Below are 26,694 nucleotides of genomic sequence, written 5' to 3' on the forward strand. Positions count from 1 at the left end.
TCCAACAGAAGAGCATTGCTGAGAAGCGTATGCATAGTGCTTTATACATCTTGGGTCTCAAGGACCTTGCTAACTCCAGTCATTCTTGGCGAAGAGACAGCATGATGGTGGGGCCAGCACAGTCTAAGAGCAGGCATCGAGGACTGCCTATGCCAGAGGTGGGCCAGCCGTGGCCTGCTGAGTGCACGTGGGTAAGCGATGTGGCCACAGACTGAAACACAGAGTGGTCAGATCTAGACATGTGCCTATAAACCAGAGATGGCACTGCAAACTGCTGGTCTGTGGGCTGATCTGTGGCTCACAGATTTATTTTCTTTTCCTTAGCTAGCAAACTATTTTTTTCCTTAGACCTATCAAAAACTTGGCTCAAAATCTTAAAAGCAAGCTTAGTATTTTTTATAAGTGGCTTTAGTCAGGGCCTTCACTCCTGTTTTACCACCTGCCCTATCATTTCCAGTTGCTCTGGACCTGGCCATTCTGTTTCTGTCTGGCCCTGGAGTTTTCAGTCCCTCTTTCAGGCCCAAGGTAGAGCAAGGCACAGGCCAGGGAGCTGGTCCTGGACACGGAAGGAGGTATTGGATGTGTTCTGTCCTTCTGTCTGAGGGTTGTTGGGTGAAATACAGGACTCTGTTAAAATTTGCATGTCAGATAAACATATATATTTTATGTAGGTATGTCACATGGAATCTTCTTATTTCCTACATCTGGCATCCTGCTCTGTCCTCATTTATAATTCACATTGTACCACCAGTAGGTACTCAGTAAGTTCCAACTGGCATCATAACATTTGGAGAAGGAATCTTGGAAACAGAACAACTTAGCAGTCTTGGAGAAAGGGACAGAGTACTAACCTATTTCAGCATTTGAAAGAGATAAATTGAAAAAGTCTCATGAATGAATGTTTTAATTTGATAAGGGGTAAAATTGGAAACTGCCATGGCTGGGAGGGTTTTTCTTCACGCTGGGCAGTGACAGATAGAAGGGTACTGGACTCGGGCTTCGCTCCGTGGAGAACTGCGTCAGGAGATCATCATTCCCAGGACTGTCCTCAGTGCATCTTGATGCCTATTAAAGGATGCTAAACGCTGTAATTGTGGTAGATTCCAGGCCTGCAACCTCTAAATGTTGTCATACCAAGCTCTGCATTTTGTCATCTCTTGGTGACATTGGCCTCTTTCCTTTTCTACCCCATTAATTCACGTCTCCCTGAATTGCCTTGCCTACTCTGAGTGTAGTTAAGTGTCCCTTTTTTCAAGTGGTTCTCCCTTATCTCTGCTTAATTCTTGTGGCCTAGGAAGGCAGTGAGGAGGTACTGTGGACGGAGGCCAGCTGTGTTCATTGGACCTCTTCTGTCAGCCAGGTGCATTATCCGATTTGATCTGTTGACCATGCTCTCAGGAAGGTGATGTTACTCTTTTCTAAAATATATACTTTATTTTTCTAGAGCAGCTTTAGATTCATAGCAAAATAGAATGGAAAATATAGAGTGTTCCCATTTATCCTCGGTCCAACACACCCCACTATTAACATCAGGCTCCACAGTGGTACGTTTGTTCCAACTGATTATTATTTTTTAAGAGTGAGAAAACTAAGGGTTTGTGAGATCAGACTCTTAGGCAGCAGGGCTCCGTCTCTCCCAGGAGAAGCCTGCTTGCTTTGCTCCCTCTGACATCCGGCCTCAGCTCCAGGTCTCTCCCTGGCCTGATGTTCCTTCCGGTTCTCTCAGGCTTCATTCCCACAGGGAAATGTAAGCAGGGCTGTCTCTTCAGATAAGAAGAGGGCGAGGCTAGGTCTTGTGTTCAAGCATCTAGAAATTCTTTTCCAATGGATAATTGAGGTTTTGGAGAAGCTATGACTTGATTCCCTGAAACTACTTTTTCCTTTCTGCCACTTATCAGTCCACCAAAGATTAAAAGAAGGAACTTTGATACAGTGATCCTAAAAATGTTTTGTGTTGAGATTTTATCTGAAAGTTCTAGAAGGCACTTTCATGGAACAATCAAATCATTTCAGGCAGAGTTTGATATAATCTACTGTCAGGCTTTTAAAATCCGTGTTTTACAAAACATCAGCTGTAAGTATAATTTTAAGAGTGAAGGCTATCCATTCCTGCTTTAACAATCAGTGAGGTAGGTTGACCTCACACCCTAGACATCGCCTGAATCAGGCACAGGCTTTCATGCCCTCTAGAACAAGGGGGATATTAATGTCACTGGGCTACAGTTTCTTCCATTTAGTGCCAAATACCAAGTTGTTATATAAATGAGCCAAAGGTGGCCTCCGTACTTTGGCCCTTGAGTTGCTCATGTATGGAGGCCAAAACATTGTTAGCTCAATATAGCCCACTGATACAAAATTCAAATTTTTACGCAACTAATTGCTTAAGAAAAAAAAAAATACAAGCAGAGTATTAGCCATTTACAGCCTGCCTGCTTTACATACTCTGTGAAACCTTACCCAGCATCTGTTGACCATTGATAATAGGACCTTGTGGTTTTAATACCCTCGGCTCCTACTCCCTTCTGGAGCTCTCTGACCCAGAGACTCCCTCTCATGCTTCTGAGTGAAGTCACTTAGGATGTGAGCTCCCTCTCTCCTGGGAATTTCCTTGCTCTCCTTTCTTTCTGGAGGCTGACTTCTTTTCCTTAAGCCTGAACAGTCTCTTTTCTTGCCTATTTTTTTTTTTTTTTTTTAGAGATTTTATATATTTATTTATTTTAGAGAGGGAGTGTGCCTGTGTGAGTAGGGGGATGGTAACCAGTGAGGCTAGTCCTTTTATTTATTTACATTTCATGGGTGTGGAAAGTGGGTTCAGAGAGATTCCTTGCCTTACTCAGAGCCACATTAATGGTGGCAGAATGGGGGAAGAGAGAGGAAGAGGTAGATGCCGCACTGAGCATGGAGCCCTGCACGGGGCTTGATCCTACCACTCTGAGATCATGAACTCAGCCAAAACAAGAGTTGGCTACTCTGCTGACTGAGCCACCCAGGCGCCCCTGGACAGTCTTGCTGTGAAGGACTTGCAGCCCTGGCCAGGCACCACCCAATAAAGCTTGTTGTGCATTACTGCCTCTGGTGGGCATATCTGTACCCTAGATCAGCCCCCAAATCCCTCAGGCAAACCCCCTATACAAGCACCAACACAACTAAGATTTCAAGAAAGCCAGTATATGAACCTTCAGAATCAAAGCTGACCCATATTGCCCTACATTATTCTTTCTTCTTCCCCCTTTTAGATACCAAATAGTTGTGTATATTTTTAAATGTATAGATTTAGAGTTTGTGTGCTAAATAGGTTTGCCTGGTTTTATGTATATTTGCCCCTCCTATTTATATATGTTATTAGGAAAAAGTGTGATGCTCAATGATCAGAGACATGCTTAGGCTTTTAATAAAAATAAGCATAGTGCTTATAATCTATCATGTATTTGCTGTGTTTCAGGCAGTGTATTAGGTTCTTTACATGCATTATTTTACTTAATCATCATGGTAACCAGTGAGGCTAGTCCTTTTATTTATTTACATTTCATGGGTGTGGAAAGTGGGTTCAGAGAGATTCCTTGCCTTACTCAGAGCCACATTAATGGTGGCAGAACAGCAGTATGAACCCAGTTTGTCCAGTGCCTGCCCCTGTGACCTGCTCTTTCACATTCCTCTTCAGTAAGTGACATTTTCTGTAAGGACACATGGGGAAGTAAGCAAACAGTCTCAGCAGGCAGAACCACACCTCTCGGAGTAGAAGGTAATTGATCAACATTCAGGATTCAGCAGCATTGTTTGTAGTGCTAGAGCAGCTCTACAGACCTAACCTGACTCCCCGGGGGCACCATGTCTGCTTCCCAGCCTCCTCTTGCTTTTCTCTCCTCAACTTTCTATCTCCCTTATGGTTTCACCTGCCTCATAACTCCCTTTTAATGCCCTTTTCCCTTTGTGTATTTGTGCTTCTCTGCTTCTCCCTCACTCTGGCCTCTGGATTCTCTGTGAATATCAGTTCTGCTTCAATAGGTAGAGGATTAGATTGGTCCATCCGTCAGAGAGAACCTCACATCCAGGCACCTCCCCTCCAGGGCTCGTGATCAGCCCTTAGTTGTCTGCCTCTGGGTCAGGCACTGCACCCTAGATCAGTCACGTGGGGCCAGGAACTTACTCTGATCATGCTGTACAAAGGATGGAAATGTTGTTTCAGGCCACACAGGAGGGGGCTACGAGTGGGACTTGAGCTTGCAGACTTTTTTTTAAAGGGGCAATGAAAAAGCTCAAGTCTTCATAAGATCTGTCTGTCAAAAACAATGAGATTTTCAAAAAGATCTTTAATGTATCTGTGGGGAATAACTTAAGATCATATGATTAAAGCATCGGCAGATAAAAATATTTGTAAGGGTAGTTCCTAGCAACAAAAATGTAATTTATGAAATCTATACATACCTGGGGAAATTCAGGAATATTTTTGTTTGTGGCTTCTCATGTCTTTGATTAGGTCAGGACATAAAATTGAAAACAAATCATTAGGTACAACAGTAGAGTTGCATACATAAGTTTTCTTATTCTGCTATGTTTATAAACATTTGTGAGTATGTAAAAACAGACAGTGTTAAGCTTCCATACATTATCTATTAGATTATAAGCGTGATACAGTCGTGCACACTTTCCTTTTAATCCTTTAGCATCTTGTTATTCATAGTGTAGCAGACACTCAATAAATGACATTGCCTGATTACTTAGACCTGATGCCAATTGCAAAGAAAGCGCTAGTGGAAGAATCATTGATAAGCAGAGAGTCAAGGAGAAATAATGATATTTTTTGGATATTTAATGTCTGAAATCAGGTTTCTCTTGGTCAGGATTGCTGTTTTGGGATTTTGTATCCTTCTCTTCTGTTTCTTTCTATTCACACCATGTGTTGGCTGTACCCCTCACAAATGCAACTAAGCATTCAGGAAAATAGAAAATCTTTCTTATGCTTTCAGGTTTTTGCTTTTTGTTTCTTTCATGAGGTTTCACTACTGTGTTTGAAGTCCTAATCGTCCTCTAGTTTGGGCCTATTTTAACTCTTCTACTTGGGATGTCAGGCCGTACAGCTCTAATTAAACTGATGAAAGACTACAAAACAAAATTAAGGAGCGTGTGAAGATGAAAATTAATCCTATCCTTGGATTTCTTTATTAGTAGTTGAATTTTGGAAGTGACCTTCTTATCCCATCGGCTCATAAGCACACTGAGTCTAGAGAGATTAAATGCCTTCATCGCCAAGCTCCCTCAGCTGGCTAGTGGCTTAATATTGTAAAATGAGAGGCCAGTAGCATTTCAGTGTTTTCGGATCTTTGTGTAAGTCATAAATCGTAGTTACAAAGCTGACTTTATATACGACTTGTGAGTTCTTTCTTTGTGTTATTCTAAACACACACACACACACACAAACACACACAAACCACGTTTTCTGTTTGGCTTTAACTTGGTAAATCATTTGCAAAGGTCATCAGCCACAGGAATCAGTTAGCAAGATGGCCTTTCCTTTTCATTTCATGAGGTCCTGGAGAAACCACTCTATGCTCCATTCAAGGTGTTTTGACCACATGGTTTTATTTTTCTTTCCACTCTCTAACCCTAGAAATCTCATGGGATGAGGAACCCATTTTGAGAAATGTGTCACAGCAACTTTCGAAATGTAGTAAGCAAAGCAATTAGTGTTACATTTTCCCTTGGGGAAAAAAGATGAGAAAGGTTAATATATACTAGAGGTAACTCAAGGAGGTTCTGTACTAGTGATACATATATAAATGATAATTTTTGATAAAGCAGCAGTCTTTCATTGAAAGATTTATGCCGTCTTTGAGTCATTAATAGTATATGACTCTGCTTTCCACTCAGACTTAGAGCTGAAACAAATCATCATAAAATTTTTTTGTTGTGATTGTTCTCGTGTCAGGTATATTTCAAAAGCTTTTGAATTTATTAAGTGTCTTTGGAAATTTACAGGAATGAAGTTTACCAAATGTAGTACGTTTAATAGGAAAGCCAAATCAAACTCAGATGTAATCTCAAGGTGTTTTTGTGGATGTCATATCCCTAGTCTTTTCAGAAGCTCATTGGTGTCTTTTTCCGTGATATAAATTTAATCGGTTTCTGTGTAGGTTTAAATTCAATAAACATGTGATTACCCCCCCATGTTGGAAGCAGTACAATAGGTGCAATGTTAAGCTATGTTACATATGCCCCATGAGGAATTATGATCCCCTTTTTTCAGATAAAGAAAGTCTCATAAAAGCTATGACTCATCCATGTTTATGGGACTAATCAGTGGCATAATAGGGATTATAAGTCAGGTTATTTTATCTGTAAATCTATTATACTTTCTAATAAAATTATAAGGAGAAAGTCTTGAAAATGCTACCTTGTCCACATTCTGTTGACTGGTGGGAGATCAACAGTCTGATTCATCAAAGGAAGATTCTGATGCTGACTCATTCAAGGAAGATGATGCAATGTGTTGGTTAATGCCAGGGCTTTGGAGTCAGGCCAACACAGAGATGAACCCTGGCTCTTCAGCTGTGAAGAAATAACACGACCTTGAACAAAGTTCTTTGGGTTTTAACTTCCAGGCCTCAGTTTCTTTATCTACTAAACAATCATAATACGACATTTCAGAGTTGTAATTATAATTGAGTACCATACTGAATATAGATCATTTAGCAGAATATCCAGCAAATTGTACAGATATTTAGTACTTATTATTCATAATAATAGTGGTGAGATAGGAAGATAATATACAAATTGGCTAAAGAGAAATGTTTATTATTGTGTTCAGGGACATATGAAGACTTATTAATAAAATTATATTGATCTCACTGAAGATTTTTAGTGACAAACAGCCCCCATGTGGTATTTGTAACTTCAGGTGATGCTTTTTAAGATATTTTAAAATATGGAGCCAGATTAGAATATTTTCAAATTACATCCATATTTTGGTTACCTTTGCTAATGGATTGGGAATAATGGCATGAATAAATTCTAGACACATGGAGAATCCCTTGCCCTTTTAAAAAAATGAATACAAAAATAACTGTATTCTTTGAGTTACAAAAAAAATTCTACAACTGTTATACAGTTGTTATATAACTATTTTGACAGGCTCTTAGAACAGTTTCTCCCCTTGAAAATTGTTCACTTTCTACTAGAGTTAATGTTTAGCACAATGAGTCAGAACTTTATCTATAAGCCAGGAGAAATTAATTTGGTTTTCATTATATGTAGAGATATTAATTTTGTTAAAATTAATTTAAAAATAATTTATACCATTTGTGGCAGAGAGGGTTTGCCTTTAAAAACCTTCCTGGTACAAGGAACCTAGATTGGGAGTATACAGGATCAGTCTTCAGTTCCACAGATATATACACGTATATACAATTCAAGATTGATTATAGTAAAACAGGCTAAAGTTTCCCCAAATTTAGGTATAATCATAGAGTTTCATTTATGTCTTCTAGACTTCTCAACATTGACTTGGTCAAAATACATCAAAGTGTTTAAAGTGATAGCCTTTTATATTTGTCTATATACTATGAGGTTGACAGAATTTGTGCAAAACCCAGAATCTTAAATATAGGCTCTTTGCAGAGTTAATCTTTCTTGAGAGTGATATAAATAAATGTAAGAATGGTTCATCCTTTTATGATAAGCTAAATTTCTGTTACTGAGAACTGAATTAAAAACGACATATGCTCTTTTTAAATTACCAAATGGAAACAAGAAGACATAGAAAACCTGAACAGACCCATAACCAGCAAGGAAATTGAAACAGTAAGCAAAAGTCTCCCAACAAAGAAGAGTCCAGGGTTGGATAGCTTCCCAGGAAGATTCTATCAAACATTTAAAGAACTAATATCTGTTCTTCTGAAGCTGTTTCAAACTATAGAAAGGGAAAGAAAACTTCCAAACTTGTTCTATGAGGCCAGCACTACCCTGATCCCAAAACTAGACAAAGACCCCACCAAATAGGAGAATTACAGACCCACATCCCTGTTGAACATAGATGCCAAAATTCTCACCAAGAAACTAGCCAGTAGGATCCAACAGTACATTAAAAGGATTATTCACCACAACCAAGTGAGATTTATTCCAGGGATGCCTGGGTGGTTCAACATTCACAAATCAATCAACGTGATAGATCACATTAAAAAAGACAAGACAAGAAACATATGATCCTCTCAATTGATGCAGAAAAAACATTTGACAAAGTACAACATTGTTTCTTGATTAAAACTCTCCACAATGTAGGGATAGAGGGAACATACCTCAATATCATAAACACCATTTACAAAAAGCCCACAGTGAATAGCATTCTCAATGGGGAAAATCTGAGAGCTTTTCCCCTAAGGTCAGGAACATGGCAGGGATGTCCACTCTCACCACTGTTGTTCAACATAGCACTGGAAGTCCTAGGCTCAGCACTTAACATGAAGAAATAAAAGGCATTTAAATTGGCAAAGAAGAGTCAAACTCTCATGCAAAGAAGAGTCTAACTCTCATGATACTTTATGTGGAAAACCCAAAGGACTCCACCCCCAAATTGCTAGAACTCATACAAGAATTCAGCCACATGGCAGGATATAAAAATCGGTTCACAGAAGTCAGTTACATTTCTGTACCCTAACAGTGGGACAGAAGAAAGAGCTATTAAGGAATTGATTCCATTTGCAGTTGCACCCAAAACCATAAGATACCTAGGAATAAGCCTAACCAAAGAGGTAAAGGATCTGTATCTAAAAACTACAGAATACTTATGAAAGAAAGTGTCCATTTCTTCGTAGACACGAAGTAATGGAAAATGTTCATGCTCATGGATTGGAAGAACAAGTATTGTTAAAATGTCTATGCTACCTAGAACAATCTACACATTCAGTGCAATCCCTATTAAAACACCATCAACTTTTTTCACAGAACTAGAACAAATAATCCTCATATTTGTATGGAACTACAAAAGACCCCGTATAGCTAGAGGAATGTTGAAAAAGAAAACCAAAGCTGGTGGCATCACAGACTTCAAGCTATATTACAAAGCTGTAATCATCCAGACTGTATGGTATTGGCACAAAAACAGACACATAGATCAATGGAACAGAATAGAGAATGCATAAATGAACCCTCAACACTATGGTCAACTAATCGTTGACAAAGCAGGAAAGACCATCCAATGGAAAAATGGTTCTAGGAAAATTGGACAGCCACATGCAGAAGAATGAAACTGGACCATTTTTCTTACACCACACACAAAGATAAACTCAAAATGGATGAAGGACCTAAATGTGAGATAGGAATCCATCAGAATCCTTGAGAACATAGGCAGCAACCTCTTTGACTTTGGCTGTAGCAACTTCTTGCTAGACAGGTCTCCAAAGGCAAGGGAAACAAAAACAAAAATGAACTTGGGACTTCATCAAGATAAAAAGCTTTTGCACAGCAAAGGAAACAGTCAAAAAAACTAAAAGGCAACCTATGGAATGGAAGAAGATATTTGAAAATGACTATCAGATAAAGGACTAATATCCAAGATCTATAAGGGACTTACCAAATTCAATATCCAAAAAACAGATAATCCAGTCAAGAAATGGACAGAAGACTTGAACAAACATTTTACCAAAGAAGACATCCACATGGCCAACAGACACATGAAAAAATGCTCCACATCACTTTGTATCAGGGAAATACAAATCAAAACCACAATGAGATATTACCATACACCGGTCAGAATGGCTAAAATTAATAAGTCAGGAAACAACAGGTGTTAGCAAGAATGCAGAGAAAGGGAAACCCTCTTAACACTGTTGAAGGAAGCGCAAGCTGGCACAGCCACTCTGGAAAATAGTGTGGAGTTTCCTCAAGAAGTTAAAAATAGAGCTACAATATGACCCAGCAATTCCACTAGTAGGTATTTACCCCAAAGATACAAACATAGTGATCCAAAGGGGCACATGCACCTCAATGGTCATTGCAGCAATGTCCACAATAGCCACGCTGTGAAAGGCCTGAGATGTCCATTGGCAGATGAATGGATAAAGAAGATGTGGTATATGTGTGTGTGTCTGTGTGTGTGTGTACACACACACACAATGGAATATTACTCAGCTATCAGAAAGGATGAATAGTTACCATTTACATTGATGTGGATAGAACTAGAGGGTATTATGATGAGCAAAATAAGTCAATCAGAGAAAGACAATTATCATACGGTTTCACTTAGATGTGGAATATAAGAAACAGCACAGAGGATCATAAGAGAAGGAAGGGAAAACTGAATGGGAAGAAATCAGAGAGGGAGAAAAACCATGAGACTAACTATAGGAAACAAACTGAAGGTTACTTGAGAGGAAGGGAATGTGGGGAGGGGGTAATTGGGTGATGGGCAATAAGGAGGGCATGTGATATGATGAGAACTGGGTGTTATACGCAACTGACGAATTCTTGAACTCTACATCTGAAGCTAATGATGTATTTTATGTTGGATAATTGAATTTAAATAAAAAATGATATCTCCTTTTGGAAATCTTTTAAAGAAATCTCCTTTTGGAAATCTAAAAAGGCAATGTGTATATGTATGTGCTAGTTTATTCATACCACTGTCACCCTTTTAAGTAATCATCATCCTTTTAATTAAGCAGTGAGTTTTAAGACTTTGACCTTTAGGTCTTTCATGTATGATCTATTTTTCAGCAAAAACCTCTCAAATTCAAATTATAATCCCGTTTTCATTTTCTTTTCTCAGATGATGAAACATGCTTGGAATAATTATAAACGGTATGCCTGGGGATTAAATGAACTGAAACCTATATCAAAAGAAGGCCATTCGAGTAGTTTGTTTGGTGAGTAGAATGTGCTTTGGTTTCTTAATGACAGTAACTTTTCTCCAGTTGACAGAGCTTGTTGGTGGTGACGTTGATATGTCCCTTCCACCTGGTTGTGAGGAAATGTGCATACCTGATAGGAGTTACCTGCAAGGACTGTGCATAATGTGTCCTTCCAACAGAGCACTCTATGTTAGAATCACTTTCATCTCTTGAAAAAAATACTAATGCCTGAAGACACTTCCAAAGATTCTCGTTTAATGGATGTAGGTACAGCATCATGAGTTTTAGCTCCAGGGGTGCGACCCAGCAGAGGAACCTTTGGTCAGCGGTATTCACTGGTTCCTGTCAAGTAAAAGTAGTGTCTTTATTGATAATCTGGTCAAGGCAACCTTTTATGGTGAGCTTCACTGTATCTTGGTGACTCTTAGCTTTAGCTCTGGGTTTCTCCTGTTTGTGCCACAGAACAGAAAGTGGGAGTGGATTAGATCAGTTATTTCAACTTCCATTTATCGAATTTGGCATGCTTTATTGTATTTGGTCCTCACAGCATCCCTCAGTGATTGGTACTGGGGGTGTTAATAACATTCCCACTGAGGAGGTGAGGAAGCTAGTTAACCGAAATGTTGGGTTCCTTGGGTCACAGAGGTACCCAGTGCCCTTCTTATCCCACTGGATTCTTTTTTAACAGGCATAGTTTTGCCTATAAGTGACAGGATGAAGGGGATAAAGTCTTATTCTGAGACTTCCTAATTCCCCATAGAAAATGTGACTTATACTGTGACTGAAGGTGTTAAATAGTATCAAGTCATATAACAAACAACGGTATCAACTGACACTTACGTGCCAAGTGCCATTTATGTGATGTCTCATTTAACCTCATTATTATACACATTTTATAGATGAGAAAAATGCAGCTCAGAATAGCTTGCCTCATATTAGCCACATACTAACTGACTGAGCTGAGGCCAGAACACAGTTGTGGCTAAGGTGAAAGCCTGTGGTCCTAATCACCACACTATGCTTTTCCATTTATTCAGGATCTTCGTGTGTTTGGCTATCCTTCTAGCACTGGTGTTAATCAACACAATACAAGTCTTTGCAGATTTTCTGCCTCGTGCAGAAGACCTGTGTGTAAATAGTGAGTTGTCAAAGCATTAGATCGTACAGTAGATATTCATCTCAACTGCAGATATTCATATGAAGTGGGAACCCAGGTAGGGAGAAGGGAATTGTAAGAACAGTTAGGAAGAGCTGGCAAAGTGGAAAAAAGACTGGTGGGCCTATTACAGGGACACGGTTTAGAGATGAAGAGAGCCCAAACCTGGAGTAGTGGCAGCAGAGGTGATTTCAGATGTTTTTATAAAGTAGTATTTTCAGTAACATAGGTGATGAGATGTGGGAATTGAAGACAAATTCAGAAGCTTCATGCAGAGTCAGAGGCCTCTATTTATTTCATTATTCACCATAACTTTTAAAAATCTAATTCTATTTTTGCTTTTATCTCTATGAAAGTTGCCTGTATCATTAATAAATTGGTCTTGAAGGGGCGAGGTGTGGGAGGTTGGGGGGGAACAAGGTGGTGGGTATTAGGGAGGGCATGTATTGCATGGAGCACTGGGTTTGGTGCAAAAACAGTGAATACTATTACACTGAAAAGAAATTTTTTAAAAAATCAGTTTTGTGTAGATTTGTCATAATCTTTATCAAAGAGATTATTTGGTTCTCTGTTCATATGTTGGTGAATTTTTAAAATTATTATGAAGCATTGAGACATACTCAGTCCCTTCGTATGGAATGTGCAGATGAAGAAGACATGACTTCTCCAGTCTGAGAAAGTTTACAGACTAAAAGAGATGCACACAAGTATTTATAATGGAAGACAGTAAGTGATGAGTGTAAGACCAATGTAAAGTCTTCACGTCAAGGCTGTTTGGAGGAAATGAATCATAGAGTTGAGATGGGCTGCATGGGGGGGAGGGGAGGTTAGGATCAGTCAAGCTTTCAAAGGGGGGTGAATTCCATTTTTGAAGAATGGCTTTTTAGAGCTATCATAATTTTAGATCTAATTATATTTAAAAGTTTTTCACAGGTGCACTTGGATGTGATTACATTAAAATTAATACGTGCCTTGCTCCATTGTTTCAGATCTATTTTTTTTCTTGCTAGAGAATGCAGCCACAACTGAAATTTCTAAGAGTTATTTTCTACTACTCAGAAGAAACTTTAAAGATTAGTGTATCAATCCACAGCCTGTAATCATTATTAGTTGGGTTTTAATGCAGCTTTTAAATTTTCTTTCAGTGAAAGAATTTTAGACTTTGTTTAATATTACTGTTTATTAACAAATTCAGTTTATGCTCTGCCTGTCCCTTTCCAAGTAACTGGTCAATTTGCTTGTATGTCTGTCAAATATTTTAATCAGTATATATTTTTCTGATATTTTCAGGTAGTATTAAAGGAGCAACAATAGTAGATGCCCTGGATACACTTTTTATAATGGAAATGAAAGATGAATTTGAAGAGGCAAAATCATGGGTTGAAGAAAATCTAGATTTTAATGTGGTGAGTTAAAAGTTGCCAATTCAGTTCTTAAATCTCAGCTTAACATGGACAAACTTGTTGTGGGGCCAATTATTGTGTTATATGACCTAGCAGAAACAAATAATGCAATTTTAAATAGCACCACACTGTATTCTTGCCCTCCCTTACTACATAAGTACGTCTTTATTTTTTGGCAAATTCAGAGAAAGGAAAAAGAAATTAAAATTTACTGAGACCTTCATGTGCCAAGTGTTCATGTTCAAGTCCCACAACCATCCTATGAGATGGGCCTTGTTTTCCTTCTGCACAGTTTAGAAACTGGAGCTCTAGAGCTTTACCCAGAGCACAGCTAGTAGCATGTCAGGGCCGTGAGACCATGTGGCTCCACAAGTCCTGTTTTGCACTGTGCCATGACGTTATTTTGATTTTGTTCAATGGAACACTGGGTGCCAGATGATGTGCTACATTTCAACAAAAGACCCCAGAGAAATTAAGATAGAGAAGCTTATTACTCACAGGTCCTGAGGAAGTACACAGCAGCCTCCAGGGGCCACACAGAGATGTTGAGGCAGAGGACAGACAGGACCTGGGGCACATGCCCTTCTTAGGGTGGCTATAGGCCTGTGGGGTCCTAGGCTAAGGCCAAAATGGTCAAATCAAACCAAAAAGAGCTAGGTTTTGGTGAGTGCCACAGAGGTCTTTTCTAAGGAGTACACAAAGGAAAGGCCCTGGGGGGTGAGGGAGACTCTTGGTCACAAGGGTGACTAGAGGAGTCATATCAGGGACTAGAATTTGCTTATGCTTCTGCGGGCTGTTCTCCAGGGCTGCACTTGCGTGAGGGAGAGGCAAGCGCTGTCAGAGGTCCCCCACAGGCCACTTGAAGGCTGAGGCAGCAATACCGTGGTGATTTTCCAGTAAACAGCATCCACACTCACACATAAACAGCTTCAACCTTTGTTCACTGTATACCCCCATGTATAGAATCCTGTCACTATGTATTTGAAATCTTTTAAAAAATCTTTGTATGTGTACTATCATTCTTAGCAAATACTTCAAAACCCATTATACACTAAGGAAAAGGTTCAGAATTAAGGAGAATGAACACTTGCCACACTTCTTGGTAATTTTGATCTGGGAGGACAACATCATGTCAGAGTGAATCTAACTCCATAGTCACTCTTTTACCTCACATAATGAGGCTGACCAAAAAACTTGTTTTAAGAAAAGGAAGAGTGTTGACCCAGCTGTTTTTTCAGTCATTCGTTAATTTTGCATTATTGGTATTATTTTTAATCTGAGATTGTTTCACAGAAAGCATTGTAAGCCTCTTGTCCATCTGGTATGCATCCGATAATATCTGTAAATCCCCATCACCAGGTACAAACAGCATGCTGTGTGTTGAGAATGGACAAAGAAAGAGTGTTTCCCTGTCAACACCCCCACTTTGTGGAGCTCTTATCTCCCAGAGACCCAGTGAGGACACCAGTGTCAGAATACTAAAGATCAGTAAAACTAAACCTTTTTCCAAACTCTGTGCATTAAAAACCTGTGTAAATTAAAATTTCATATATTTGGTCCCAACCGTCTTATTAATTGCCTTATATGCCCCATTTTGGAGATCACTGCCTTAAAGGACAATTAGATAAGTCTGTGTTTAATCTGCCTTATAATTGAATTGAGAATATAAAGAAGACATATTCCAATATAAAGGGACCTTGGAGATCAATGTGTTCAGCTCTTTCATTTTAAAGATGAGAAAACAGACCCAGGGAGCTGGTGATTTGCTCAAGGTTCCACAGCTGTTTGATTGGAATGACTTGTGGTAGCTCTAATGTTGTCAATAGAATGGAATATGAAAAATTAAAACAGTGAAAAAAAATTCTGTTTCTTTTTGAGGGTTCGTTATCTCTTCTTATTATGTCTGTCCCACCTTGTTTTTTATAAGTAAATTCAGCCACCTACCTTTAAATAGGGTTTGTCTTTAGCTATCTGTGGGAGAGAAAATAGGTAGTGTGTTCCCTCTCCACAGCCTTTTCAAGAAAGGTTAGGGGAACAGGAACTGGATTCCTCCAAAATAAAATAATTTTTTTTTTCTAGCTTACAGTATTTTGTTTGTTTCTTTGTTTCTCCAATTCAAGTACAATTAACATAATGTTATATTTGTTTTGGGTCTTCAATGTTGTGATTCAACAGTTCTATATATTTCTCAGTGCTAATCAAGATAAGTAATATTCTTTTTTCTTTTTTTTTTTAAGATTTTATTCATTTATTTGACAGAGATCACAAGTAGGCAGAGAGGCAGGCAGAGAGAGAGGAGGAAGCAGGCTCTGCGCTGAGCAGAGAGCCCGAAGCAGGCCTCGATCCCAGGACCCTGGGATCATGACCTGAGCCGGACAGAGGCTTTAACCCACTGAGCCACCCAGGCATCCCGATAAGTAATACTCTTAATCCCCTTTACTATTTCATCCCTCCAACCCCTTACTTTGTATTAACACAGTTCTCTGTATTGAAGAGTCTGGTTTTGGGGGCTTTTTTCTTTTCTCTTGGCTCCTTTTTCTTTCTTTTGTTTCTTAAATTTCCACATATGACTGAGATCGAATGGTATTTGGCTTTCTCAGACTGACTTATTGCACTTAGCATTTTACCCTGTAAGTCTATCCATGTTGTTGCAGATGGCAAAATATCATTTTTTTATGACTAGGTAAAATTCCAAGTGTATATATCACATCTTATTCATCTGTTCATCTATCGATGGTCACTTGGGTTGTTGCCATATCTTGGCTCTTATAACTATTGCGGCAGTAAAGATAAGGGCACATATATCTTTTCTTTTTTTTTAATTTATTTTTTATTATGTTCAGTAAGTCAACATATAGTATCATTAGTTGTTTTTATTTTAAAGATTTTATTTATTTGTTTGACAGACAGAGATCATAGGTAGGCAGAGAGAGAGGAAGGAAGCAGGCTCCCCGCTGAGCAGAGAGCCCAACACGGGGCTGGATCCTCGGGGCTCAATCCCAGGACCCTGGAACCATGACCGGAGCCGAAGGCAGAGGCTTAACCCACTGAACCACCCAGGTGCCCCGTATCTTTAGTTTTTGATGTAGTGTTCAACGATTCATTAGTTGCACATAACAGTGCTCATCACACGTGCCCTCCTTAATACCCATCACCCAGGTACCCCATCCCCCCATGCCCCTCCCTTCTGCAACCCTCAGTTTGTTTCCCGGAGTTCATAGTCTCTCATGGTTTGTCTCCCTTTCTGATTTCTTCCCGTTTAGTTTTCCCTTCCTCGCATATATCTTTTCAAATCAGTCTTACCATTTTCTTTGGGTGAATACCCACTAGTGGAATATGGGATCACATGGTAATTCTGTTTGTAAGTTTTAGAGGAACCTTCATACTATTTCCTATAGTTTCTGCACCAATTTGCATTTCCACTGACAGTGCGCAAGTGTTCCTATTTCTCCACATCCTCACCAACAACTTGTTATTTCTTGTGCATTAAGGCGATATCTCATGTGATTTTAATTTCCATTTCCCTGGTGACGAGTGATGTTGAACATCTTTCATGTGTCTGTTAGCCAGCTGTATGTCTTTTTTGAAAAAAATGTCTATTCGGGTTCTCTGCCCATTTTTTAATCAGATTGCTTTTTTGGTCTTAAATTGTAAAAGTTCTTTATATTATATATTTTGGATGTTAACCCCTTATCAGATATGTCATTTGCAAATATCTTCTTCCGTTCAGTAGGTTGCCTTTTTGTTTTGTTGATGGTTTCCTTTGCTAGGCAGAAGTTTTTTACTTTGGTATAGTTCTAATCTTTTCACTTTGCTTTTGTCTGTTGTCTGAGGAAATGTTTCTACAGCCAGTGTCAAAGAAATTACTGCCAATGTTTTTCTTCTAGGAATTTTATGGTTTTAGGTCTCACATATAGATATGTAATCCACTTTGAGTTTATTTTTGCATGTGGTCTAAGAAAGTGGTATAGTTTCATTCTTTTGCATGTAGCTATCCAGTTTTCCCAGCATCATATGTTGAAGTGACTGTCTTTGCTCCATTGCATTGCATATTCTTGCTCATCTTAGATTAATTGACCAAATAAGCATGTGTCTATTTCTAGGCTCTCTATTGTTCTTTTGATCTTTGTGTCTATTTTTATGCCAGTACCATGCTGTTTTGATTGCCACAGCTTTGTTGTCTACCTTGAAATTTGGGATTCTGATGCCGCCAACTTTGTTCTTTTTCTGGATTGCTGTGGCTATTTGTGGGCCTTTGTGATTCCATAAAAATTTTAGGGTTATTTGTGTTAGTTGATATTTTGATAGGGATTGCATTTAATCTATGATTGTCTTGGGTGGTATAGACATTTTAGTCATATTGGCTCTCCTAGTCCATGAGCCTAGAATATCTTTCCATTTGTTTGTGTCATCTCCAGTTTCTTTCACTATTGTTTTAGTTTTACAGAATACTCCTCCTTGGTTAAGTTTATTCCTAGGTATTTTATTACTTTTGGTGCTGTTGTAAATGGGATTGTTTTCCTAATTTCTCTTTCTGCTGCTTCCTTGTTGATGTATAGAAATGCAACAGATTTCTATATATTAATTTGTATCCTGCATCCTTACTGAACTTATTTATCTAAAATTGAATGATTGAGGACAGGAAAGTACACATAGTGCTACTAGACCTGAACAGTATCCAGGTCCCTAGTCCTGATAATTAAAGAATTGCTTAATGATGTACTATATGGTGACTAACATAACATACAAAAAGAAAAAAAAAAAAGAATTGCTTCCCCAAACATCACTAAATACTGCAACAGTTCTTTGCTTTCATGACCAGCAGTAGTCTGAGAAATTTTGGAATCATTTATTTAAAAGAACTAAGGACAAAGGCCTCTCAAGCTAACAGACAAGGTACTAGAAGACAGTTGGCTGACCTTAGCCCACTACCAGGAGACATGAATGTGTTCTGTGGATCATGGGGACCCGTGAGGAAGCAGAGGGAATCTAATAGGGGATATCAGACTGTGGAAAAGAGCCAATTTTTTTTGCTTCCTTACTTGTAAGATAAGGCAATTGGACTATTGTTAAGTGATTGCTAAGCTGCTGACTTAATGTTGTTTATTTAAAATTGTATTTTTATTTTTTAAGAGGATTTTTATCCTGGTTATCCAATTAATTGATAGACTTGTATAAAATACCATTTTAGAACTCCTATTGGTAATCTTGGTCTGTATCTTTCAAAATGTACTTAGCCACAGGTCTCAAATTTCTGTTTATTCTAATACCATTGCTAATGTTAGAGGTCTTCAAATATATTTGTTAGAGTTCTCTCTTTGGGTATTGTCATATTTTCCTTTAAACGAAAGTTCATCAATAACATTTAAGTGATAGTACTTTTTGTATTAAAATTAGTGAATAAAGGCAGCAGCTCTTTCTGCCCATGGGTCTTGTCCCCCTGCTTTAATAAAATCACCTTTTTGCACCAAAAAAATTAAATAAATATTTTTTAAAAAAATAAAATTAGTAAATAAAATTCAGGAAAGCTATATTGTTTTACTCTCCTAATATTATAAAGTTCCTCAGCTAGGAGTTTTGTACTTGATTCTAATATATCTTATATGAGAATTTGTTTTATACTCAATTTACACAGAGATTCAGTTGACTATACCAACAATTATGCAGTTTTCTTTCTGAAAACACAAACTTTCTCCATTTATCTGATGGGCAGAGAGTTTGAAAAGCTTAAGCAAAGAGAGAAAATTTGTGTTATTTTTAGGGATGACATGTAATATTATTCCAGCTTGAATAAAATATTGCTTGTTTTTTGTTCTGTTTTGTTTTTAAGATTTTATTTATTTATTTGACGGAAAGAGAGATCACAAGTAGGCAGAGAAGCAGGCAGAAAGAGAGGGAGAAATAAGCTCCCTGCTGAGCAGAGAGCCCAATGAAGGGCTAGATCCCAAGACCCTGAGATCATGATCTGAGCTGAAGGCAGAGGCTTAACTCACTGAGCCACTGAGACGCCCCGTTGCTTGTTTTTAAATTAATATTTTTTCCTGATAAAGTATTATAATTGACGATGTGAGAGTATTACAAAAAAAGTTAAAGCATCCAAATTTATTACAAGGGTAAAATAAGAAGGAAACTGAAACAAGAACACTGCAATTGGGACTTGGTTTATCCGTGGTGCTCCTGAGTATAAACCAATCTTTCAGTCAAAAATAAATTTCTTTGTATGTGAAATACTCAATTTGCATCACTTAAAGGTGTAAAGTAAATGTTTTTTATTGGTTTATACGGTCATTAACTAAAACTCATTTTCTTTAATTAAAGCATAGCAAGTTGATTTAATTTGCATACTTGGTAGCACAAAGTTCAAATGGCTTTAATAACTGGCTTAAAATAAATCACTGGGATAATATGGAGGAGCAAGAGTTTCCCAGGTGGAGCTTTGTATTCCATTCAAGTATCTGTAGGGGCACACTGGTCTGGACAGACCTCAATTGGTAGACTCCCATGGGTGAGTTTTATGGTTTTAATTCAAAGTAATCCTTAAAACAAAGAATCAAAAATTCTTGGTTACTCATTATTCATTATTCCATTCATGTATTATTTATCAAATACCCTTTAAGTGTCAATTACTTACCCTCATGTCACTTATAGTCTAGAAGGAAAAATAGAATAGATAGCTAGGGCCAGGTTCTCTTAGGAAAGAAGAAAGGAAAGAGGAAACCACCATTTAAAGAGTATGGCAACTTGCCAAGTATGCTAGGTGATTTTTTTTTCCCATAGGCTATCTTGTTTAGTGTTTGTGACCACCATACAGGGTAAGTGGTATTTTCTTTGTCTTTATAAATGAAAAGGTAGTTAATTAATCTGCCCCAAATCATGCAGCCAGTAAGAGCTATGGGTGAACGATGTCTGTCTAACTCAGTGACCCTGTTTTTATTGGAGAGGAAATACAAAGAGTTGAGAAATACATAGGCAGCCAGAGAATGAGTCCTCCAAAGTTAAGCATGTAATCTTAATATCATAGCCCTCATTAGAGTGCATTTTTCCATAGGTAGTCAATAAATTCTAATTAAAGTGAATGAGAAGTAAAGCTGTCTTGTCCTATTTCCAAAGAAACTGTGCTAGACTCAGCTAGAAGACAAGCTGAAAAGGTGCACAAGAAACTGGACTGTATCATATTTTGAAATAGTTGGAAATGATCTGGAGTTCAAGTGCAGTCGAGGCACTTGTTTTTATCTAGCCTACTTTCAGAAGGGATTTGTGGTGGCTCCTGGTAGGGGAAAATCATTAACATAGGGACAAATGATCAAGAGTTTCATATTTGGGCATTTCTAAATTCAGTTCTGTGCTTCCTTTTCTTTACTGTCACCTCAAAGAAGTATTGATTACCTACATCCTTGGATGGGAACTATCGAAAACTGTCATCAGTATGAATTTTATAGAATATGTAGAAATGTTTTTGAGATAACAACTTCTTGTATAAAACCTCAGTGAAAGCCAAAGTTATATTAAAATTACTATGAAAAAGCATTTTTCTTCACTGAGGTGAAGTGAAACCTCTGTATGAGAGGCCGAGCTTTGAGAATGACAAAGCATAGATGATTAGCCTATTCCCAGTGCTTACCTAGCAACACATTGAGATGGTGGTCTTTGATAAGCCACGTGGATTGTACCTTTGATTGTAATGAATACTCTTTGTTTAAGATAACAGAGACACTGGTAGCAAAAGTAACTTTATCTCTTTCCCCCTTTGTATTTGAAGTATAGTTGACATACAGTGTTACATTAGTTTCAAGTATACAATACGGTGATTTCACAATTCCATTCATTATGCAATGGTTACAACATAAAAATAGGCACCTTCTGTCACCATACAGCGTTATTGCAATATTAGTGACTATATTCTCTATGCTGTACTTTTCATTCCTGTGACTTATTTATTTCATAACTGGAAGTTTATGCTTTTTAATCCCCTTCACCTATTTCCCCCTCCCCCCTCACCTCTGGCAACAACCAGATTATTCTCAGTATTTATGAATCTGTTTCTGGTTTTGTTTGTTCATTTGTTCTTTTAGATTCCACATATAAATGAAATCATATGGTATTTGTAAAGATTTATGGTATTTATCTGACTTATTTTATTTAGCATCATACCTTCTAGGTCCATTCATGTCACAAATGGCAAGGTTTTATCCTTTTGCACATGGCCGAGTAGTATTCGTGTGTGTGCACACGTGTGTGCACGCGTACATGCGTACGCATACCATGTTTCATTTTGGATTAGTTGTTTTCATTTTCTTTCAGTTAATACCCAAAAGTGGAATTACTGGATCGTATGGTATTTTAATTTTTTTGAGGAACCTCTCCATACTATTTTCCACAGTGGCTGTACCAATTTATATTCCCACCAAAAGTTTAAGGATCCAGACTGTTCTTTTATCCAGACAGAATGCCACTGTTTTTCAGGAAAATAAGTTATAAGATTCCCTGTTGAAAAGATGTAAATAAATTGACCTCAAAAAGCAATTTGTCATCTTCTCAAATGCCTGGATGAGTACTTGACTTAGGTCCAAAGTTCTATGCCACAGACCATGAAAGAAGGGACTTTTATCTTAGTATTTGCCTTGGTCTGTTTTAGAGCAACATTATATCCGTGCGGGTGCAGATAAGTTCATTATCTTGTTGAACAGAGTCATTCAGTATTTTCTATCTGAATGTTAATCAGTGCCTGCCAAGGGTGATGATTTGCATTTTGACTTTAAAAAGATACTGAGCTGGTCTCTCTGACAGTAATTAGTGATAGATTAGATTGCTACTTGAGGGTTCTTCTGGGCCTACATAGTAAAACCAGCCTATTCACATAGACAAGATGGTTATTTGCTTGTCTTTGTGGCCTAAGAAACTTGTACTTTGTTCATCTTAAGAGGTATATCTACTTAAATATGAAACTAAAAGCTGGTAGGACATATGTTACACTAAATTACATTGTTTAATGTTGCGATTTAATCTGTTAAAAGGATTTTATACTTTTGATCCTTGAAATACTAATATAACATGCACTTTGAAATACTATTTATAAATAAAGGTGTCTACTAAGCTTCAACACAGGCAAGGTGTATAGGCCAGTAACCACTCCTAAACAATGGCTTTGAAAAGTCTCATCTGGGAATGCCTGAGTGGCTCACGCAGTTAAGCATCTGAGGACTCTTCGTTTCAGCTTAGATCATGATCTCACAGCCCTGCATTGGGCCCTGGGCTCATTGAAATGTGTTTCAGATTCTCTCCCTCCTTTCATCCTACTCACTCGCTCTCTCAAATAAATAAATAAAATCATATATGTTAGTAGTAGAGCCGTTATTATTAAACATAATTAGTGCATCATTGTAGGACAATTATTAATACTTGTTTGTTTCTCGCTCACCGTCATTGAGTAGAAAGCTGTCAGGGAGTTTGGAGGAATAGCTAGCAAAGCAGTGTCTGATTTGAGGGCTCAGAGAATTCTCCTTAAAAAAAAAAAAAAAAAATCTAAGAATTAGGACCAAGTACTCAGAATATTATTAAAATATTTCTGAAGATAAAAGTCCTTTTCCAAGAGATCTTTTTCAATTCAGTGCAGTCAATCAGATCTGTATGCCCCCTTGGAATCATAAGAATTAAGAATTTCTTAAATTTGGTATAAGTTTGATTCTAAATAATTATAAGTCTTGCGCAAAGAAATAACACAAAATTTCTTCGGGGGAAATTTCTGCCTCTGTAGCTGCTCTATCAGAAGAAAACTATGGCTAGATCTGTGCTATAAACTAAACTTGTTATTCTGATGGTCAGCCCCATTCTTTGACTTAACTAAGATCTATTAAAATCTTTCATTTTATAGAAAATTTCAGTGCATAAATTGCACACAAAAAATACCTGATAAGTACTTAACAAAATTTTCCGAGTTGTTTACAATGCGGCCTTGTCTAGTGGGAGAAAGTTAATCTTTTAGGCATTTGAATTTTGAAGTGTTCACTTTCCCACTTGCTCAGGGAGAGTTAGGTTCCTTGTACTCATGAATCATAGCAAATCTGTTGACTGAAGGAAACTTTCCCAATAGAGATATGGAGCATAATAAGGGTTGGGAGAAGGAGACATATAAAATGGTTTATTGAATTAAGCTCTTTTATCCATTTTAGCCATCTTTATCAGTTTATCTCATAATTCACATATATGTAGTGAACCAAAGACCAGAAATAGGAGGGATAAACTCACAGAAATTATAAGTCTAAGACACCCAAGACAGTATGAGATTAGTACTGAAGCCTGAGTTTTCCATGATTTGTCATACTCACTTCTGGATTCTAGATGTGACTTTATTTATACCATATATCTTTGTACCATATATTTTACCAAATCAACCAAAATTTCCAACCTACACTTACTTGTTTATTGATTGTGATATTAACAAATAGGTGTATGCAGTATAGCCAGAAGCCGGGATCTTCTTCTCAAACTGACATTCACCTATGACAGTGGACTAGCCATAGAATACATGGAGAATATTCTTGCAATGTAACCTGACTTACAGATTTAAGGAAGGAAATTTTATTTTAAAATAAACACAAGGTTAAGGAGTCTGCAAAATTCTCATTAACTGTTAGAAAAAATCACAGAAGATTTTCATGTTATAGGCTGTTTGGGGCTCTCCTTCTTGACATACTGTCCTCTCCCTGCCCTAACCCCTCTCTGTCTTTAGGCGAAGTCACTGCAGAACATCTTAGAAGACACTGCATGAATATTGATGGGATGAATATATTCACTTGAGATATAACAAGATTATTTTAATGGAAATCATAATCATAAATGTGTAAAAATAACCTAAAACCCTGATTGTAGAAATTCCCTTTTGAAAATCCAGACAGCCTATAAAGTAGATCAAACCCAAAAGGAAGTTTGGTTGGGGTACTATATTTCAAAAGAGGATTTTTAGCCATTGAGAAATAGGATTCCCCTGAGGGTGAGAGCAGATGTGTCAGTTTGCATTCTAGAATTTAGAATATTAGGATTCTGGAGTTTCTGATTTTCCAGTAAGCCCTGTGGAAATAAGCTAAGCTAGACCTTAGTTTATTGAGGCTGAGTTACTGTGTAGTGGGTAATGGCAGCAGCTCTCCACTGAGCATTTTCTGCCACATGCCATGTGCAGTGTTTTTTATTCATGGACTCATAGTGCCTTGTAAAGAATGCCTCGCCCCTTTTTACAAATGAGAAAAGAGAGGCTCAAAGAGAATAAGTGACTTGCCTGGGATCTCACACTCAGCTAGTTCCAAAAGCAGCCCTCCGTTCCAGGTCTTTCTGACTCTAGGGACTGTTTTTATGGTTTGCTGTTTCCAATATAGAAAACCAATTTTCTGTGGTGGGATAATTTTTATTTTCTTAGTCCTTTTCATCTAAGGATCTATAAAGAGTGACCAAAAGTGTCTAAATCTGCCTTCTGACCTATAACATAATACAACCAAGAATATAGAAAGATCTCTCAAATTAAGCTTTCAAAATAATTTAGATTTACCTTTGACAATGCTAAGTGACATAAGTCAAGCAGAGAAAATCAGTTATTATATGGTTTCACTTATTTGTGGAACATAAGGAATAGCATTGGAGGACATTAGAAGGAAGGGAAAAATGAAGAAGCGGAAATTGTGGAGTGGAAGATGAACCATAAGAGACTATGGACTCTGGGAAACAAACTGAGGGGTTTATTTTATTTTATTTTATTTTAAAGATTTTATTTATTTATTTGACAGAGAGAGAGATCACAAGTAGGCAGAGAAACAGGCAGAGGGGTGGGGGGAAGCAGGCTCCCTGCTGAGCAGAGAGCCCGATGTAAGGCACGATCCCAGGACCCTGGGATCAGGACCTGAGCCAAAGGCAGAGGCTTAACCCACTGAGCCACTCAGGTGCCCCCAAACTGAGGGTTGTTTTTTTTTTTTTAAGGTTTTTTTTTTAAGATTTTTATTTATTTATTTGACAGACAGAGATTACAAGTAGGCAGAGAGGCAAGCAGAGAGAGAGGGAGAAGCAGTCTCCCCTCTGAGAGAGAGCTCAAATGCGGGGCTCGATCCCAGGACCCTGGGACCATGATCTGAGCCAAAGGCAGAGGCTTTAACCCACTGAGCCACCCAGGCGCCCCTAAACTAAGGGTTTTAGAAGAGAGGGGGTGGGAAATGGGTGAGCCTGGTGGTAGGTTTTAAACAGGGCACGGACTGCATGGAGAACTGGGTGTTATTACAAACAATAAACCATGGAACACTACATCAAAAACTAATGATGTACTGTATGGTGACTAACATAACAATAAAAAATATTAAAAATTTTTAACTTTGATGAAAAGAAGTAAAATAATGGGAATTCTAACATCATTCCAGTTTTCAGAAGGAGAAAAATATGATGATTCTTGAGTACTATTAATGGTAATATGACATTCCTGAAAAGCCTTTTAAAGGCAAGGAGACAGAAATCACTGGAAAGCTGCATGGATTCACTAACAAGCCAGATTTGCTTCTTGGACAGTTTCACCAGACTGTTAGATCCATGAAATTCAAAAGGCAAAGCAACTGACCTTGAGCATGGTACTTTGCAAGGTCATTTCTCGATATTTTACAGAGCAAGATAAACAGAATTTAGGCTCTAGAATACATTGCTGGATAAGTCACTGGTTGAATAACTGTATCCAATATGTGACTGATGTCTAGCTGAAGATATATTTACGATAGTATTTGGCATGTCCCAGTCTTCTATCTTGCAGTAATTTTTATCAGCTGTCTATATAAAAGTCCTGATTATCCAAAATTTTCATAGGAAGAAGAGAATGCATCTCTGGTAAACCCATAGCCAGAACCAGAATATAAAATTATTTTAATGGACTTTATTAGGAAAAAAATGTGGAGGACTGTTCTCAGGTTTGAAAACTGAAAAACAGGGGTGCCTGGGTGGCTCAGTCATTTGAGCAGCTGCTTTCAGCTCAGGTCATGATCCCAGGGTCCTGGAAGTGAGCCCTGCATCGGGCTCCCTGCTCGGCAGGAACCCTGTTTCTCCCTCTCCATCTGCTACTCTCCCTGCTTGTGCTCTTATTCTCTCTCTCTCTCTCTCAAATAAATAAATAAAATCTTTAAAACAAAGAAAACAAACTGAAAAACACAAGTAAAAATAGAGAGTGATATAATTTGAGGGTTTAAATTCATTAGATTTTATTATAAGACATTATTACCTTTAGGCATAAGAAATACAGCTGTGTGAACTAAAATAACTTAATGAATTCCCTTCC

At 37.9% G+C, this 26,694-nt stretch overlaps 1 protein-coding gene across 1 annotated transcript in view; it reads left to right on the forward strand.

Moving 5' to 3' along the window:
- Positions 1–26,694, forward strand: part of MAN1A1 (mannosidase alpha class 1A member 1) — a 165,564-nt gene that overhangs the window by 30,319 nt on the left and 108,551 nt on the right. Inside the window, exons 2-3 of the mRNA XM_032339673.1 lie at positions 10,760–10,856; positions 13,288–13,403. Coding sequence (XP_032195564.1) covers positions 10,760–10,856; positions 13,288–13,403 — 213 coding nt within the window. The remainder of the gene's footprint in view (positions 1–10,759; positions 10,857–13,287; positions 13,404–26,694) is intronic.

The sequence above is a fragment of the Mustela erminea genome, chromosome 4, assembly GCF_009829155.1.
Source record: "Mustela erminea isolate mMusErm1 chromosome 4, mMusErm1.Pri, whole genome shotgun sequence".
Taxonomy (NCBI): Eukaryota; Metazoa; Chordata; class Mammalia; order Carnivora; family Mustelidae; genus Mustela; species Mustela erminea.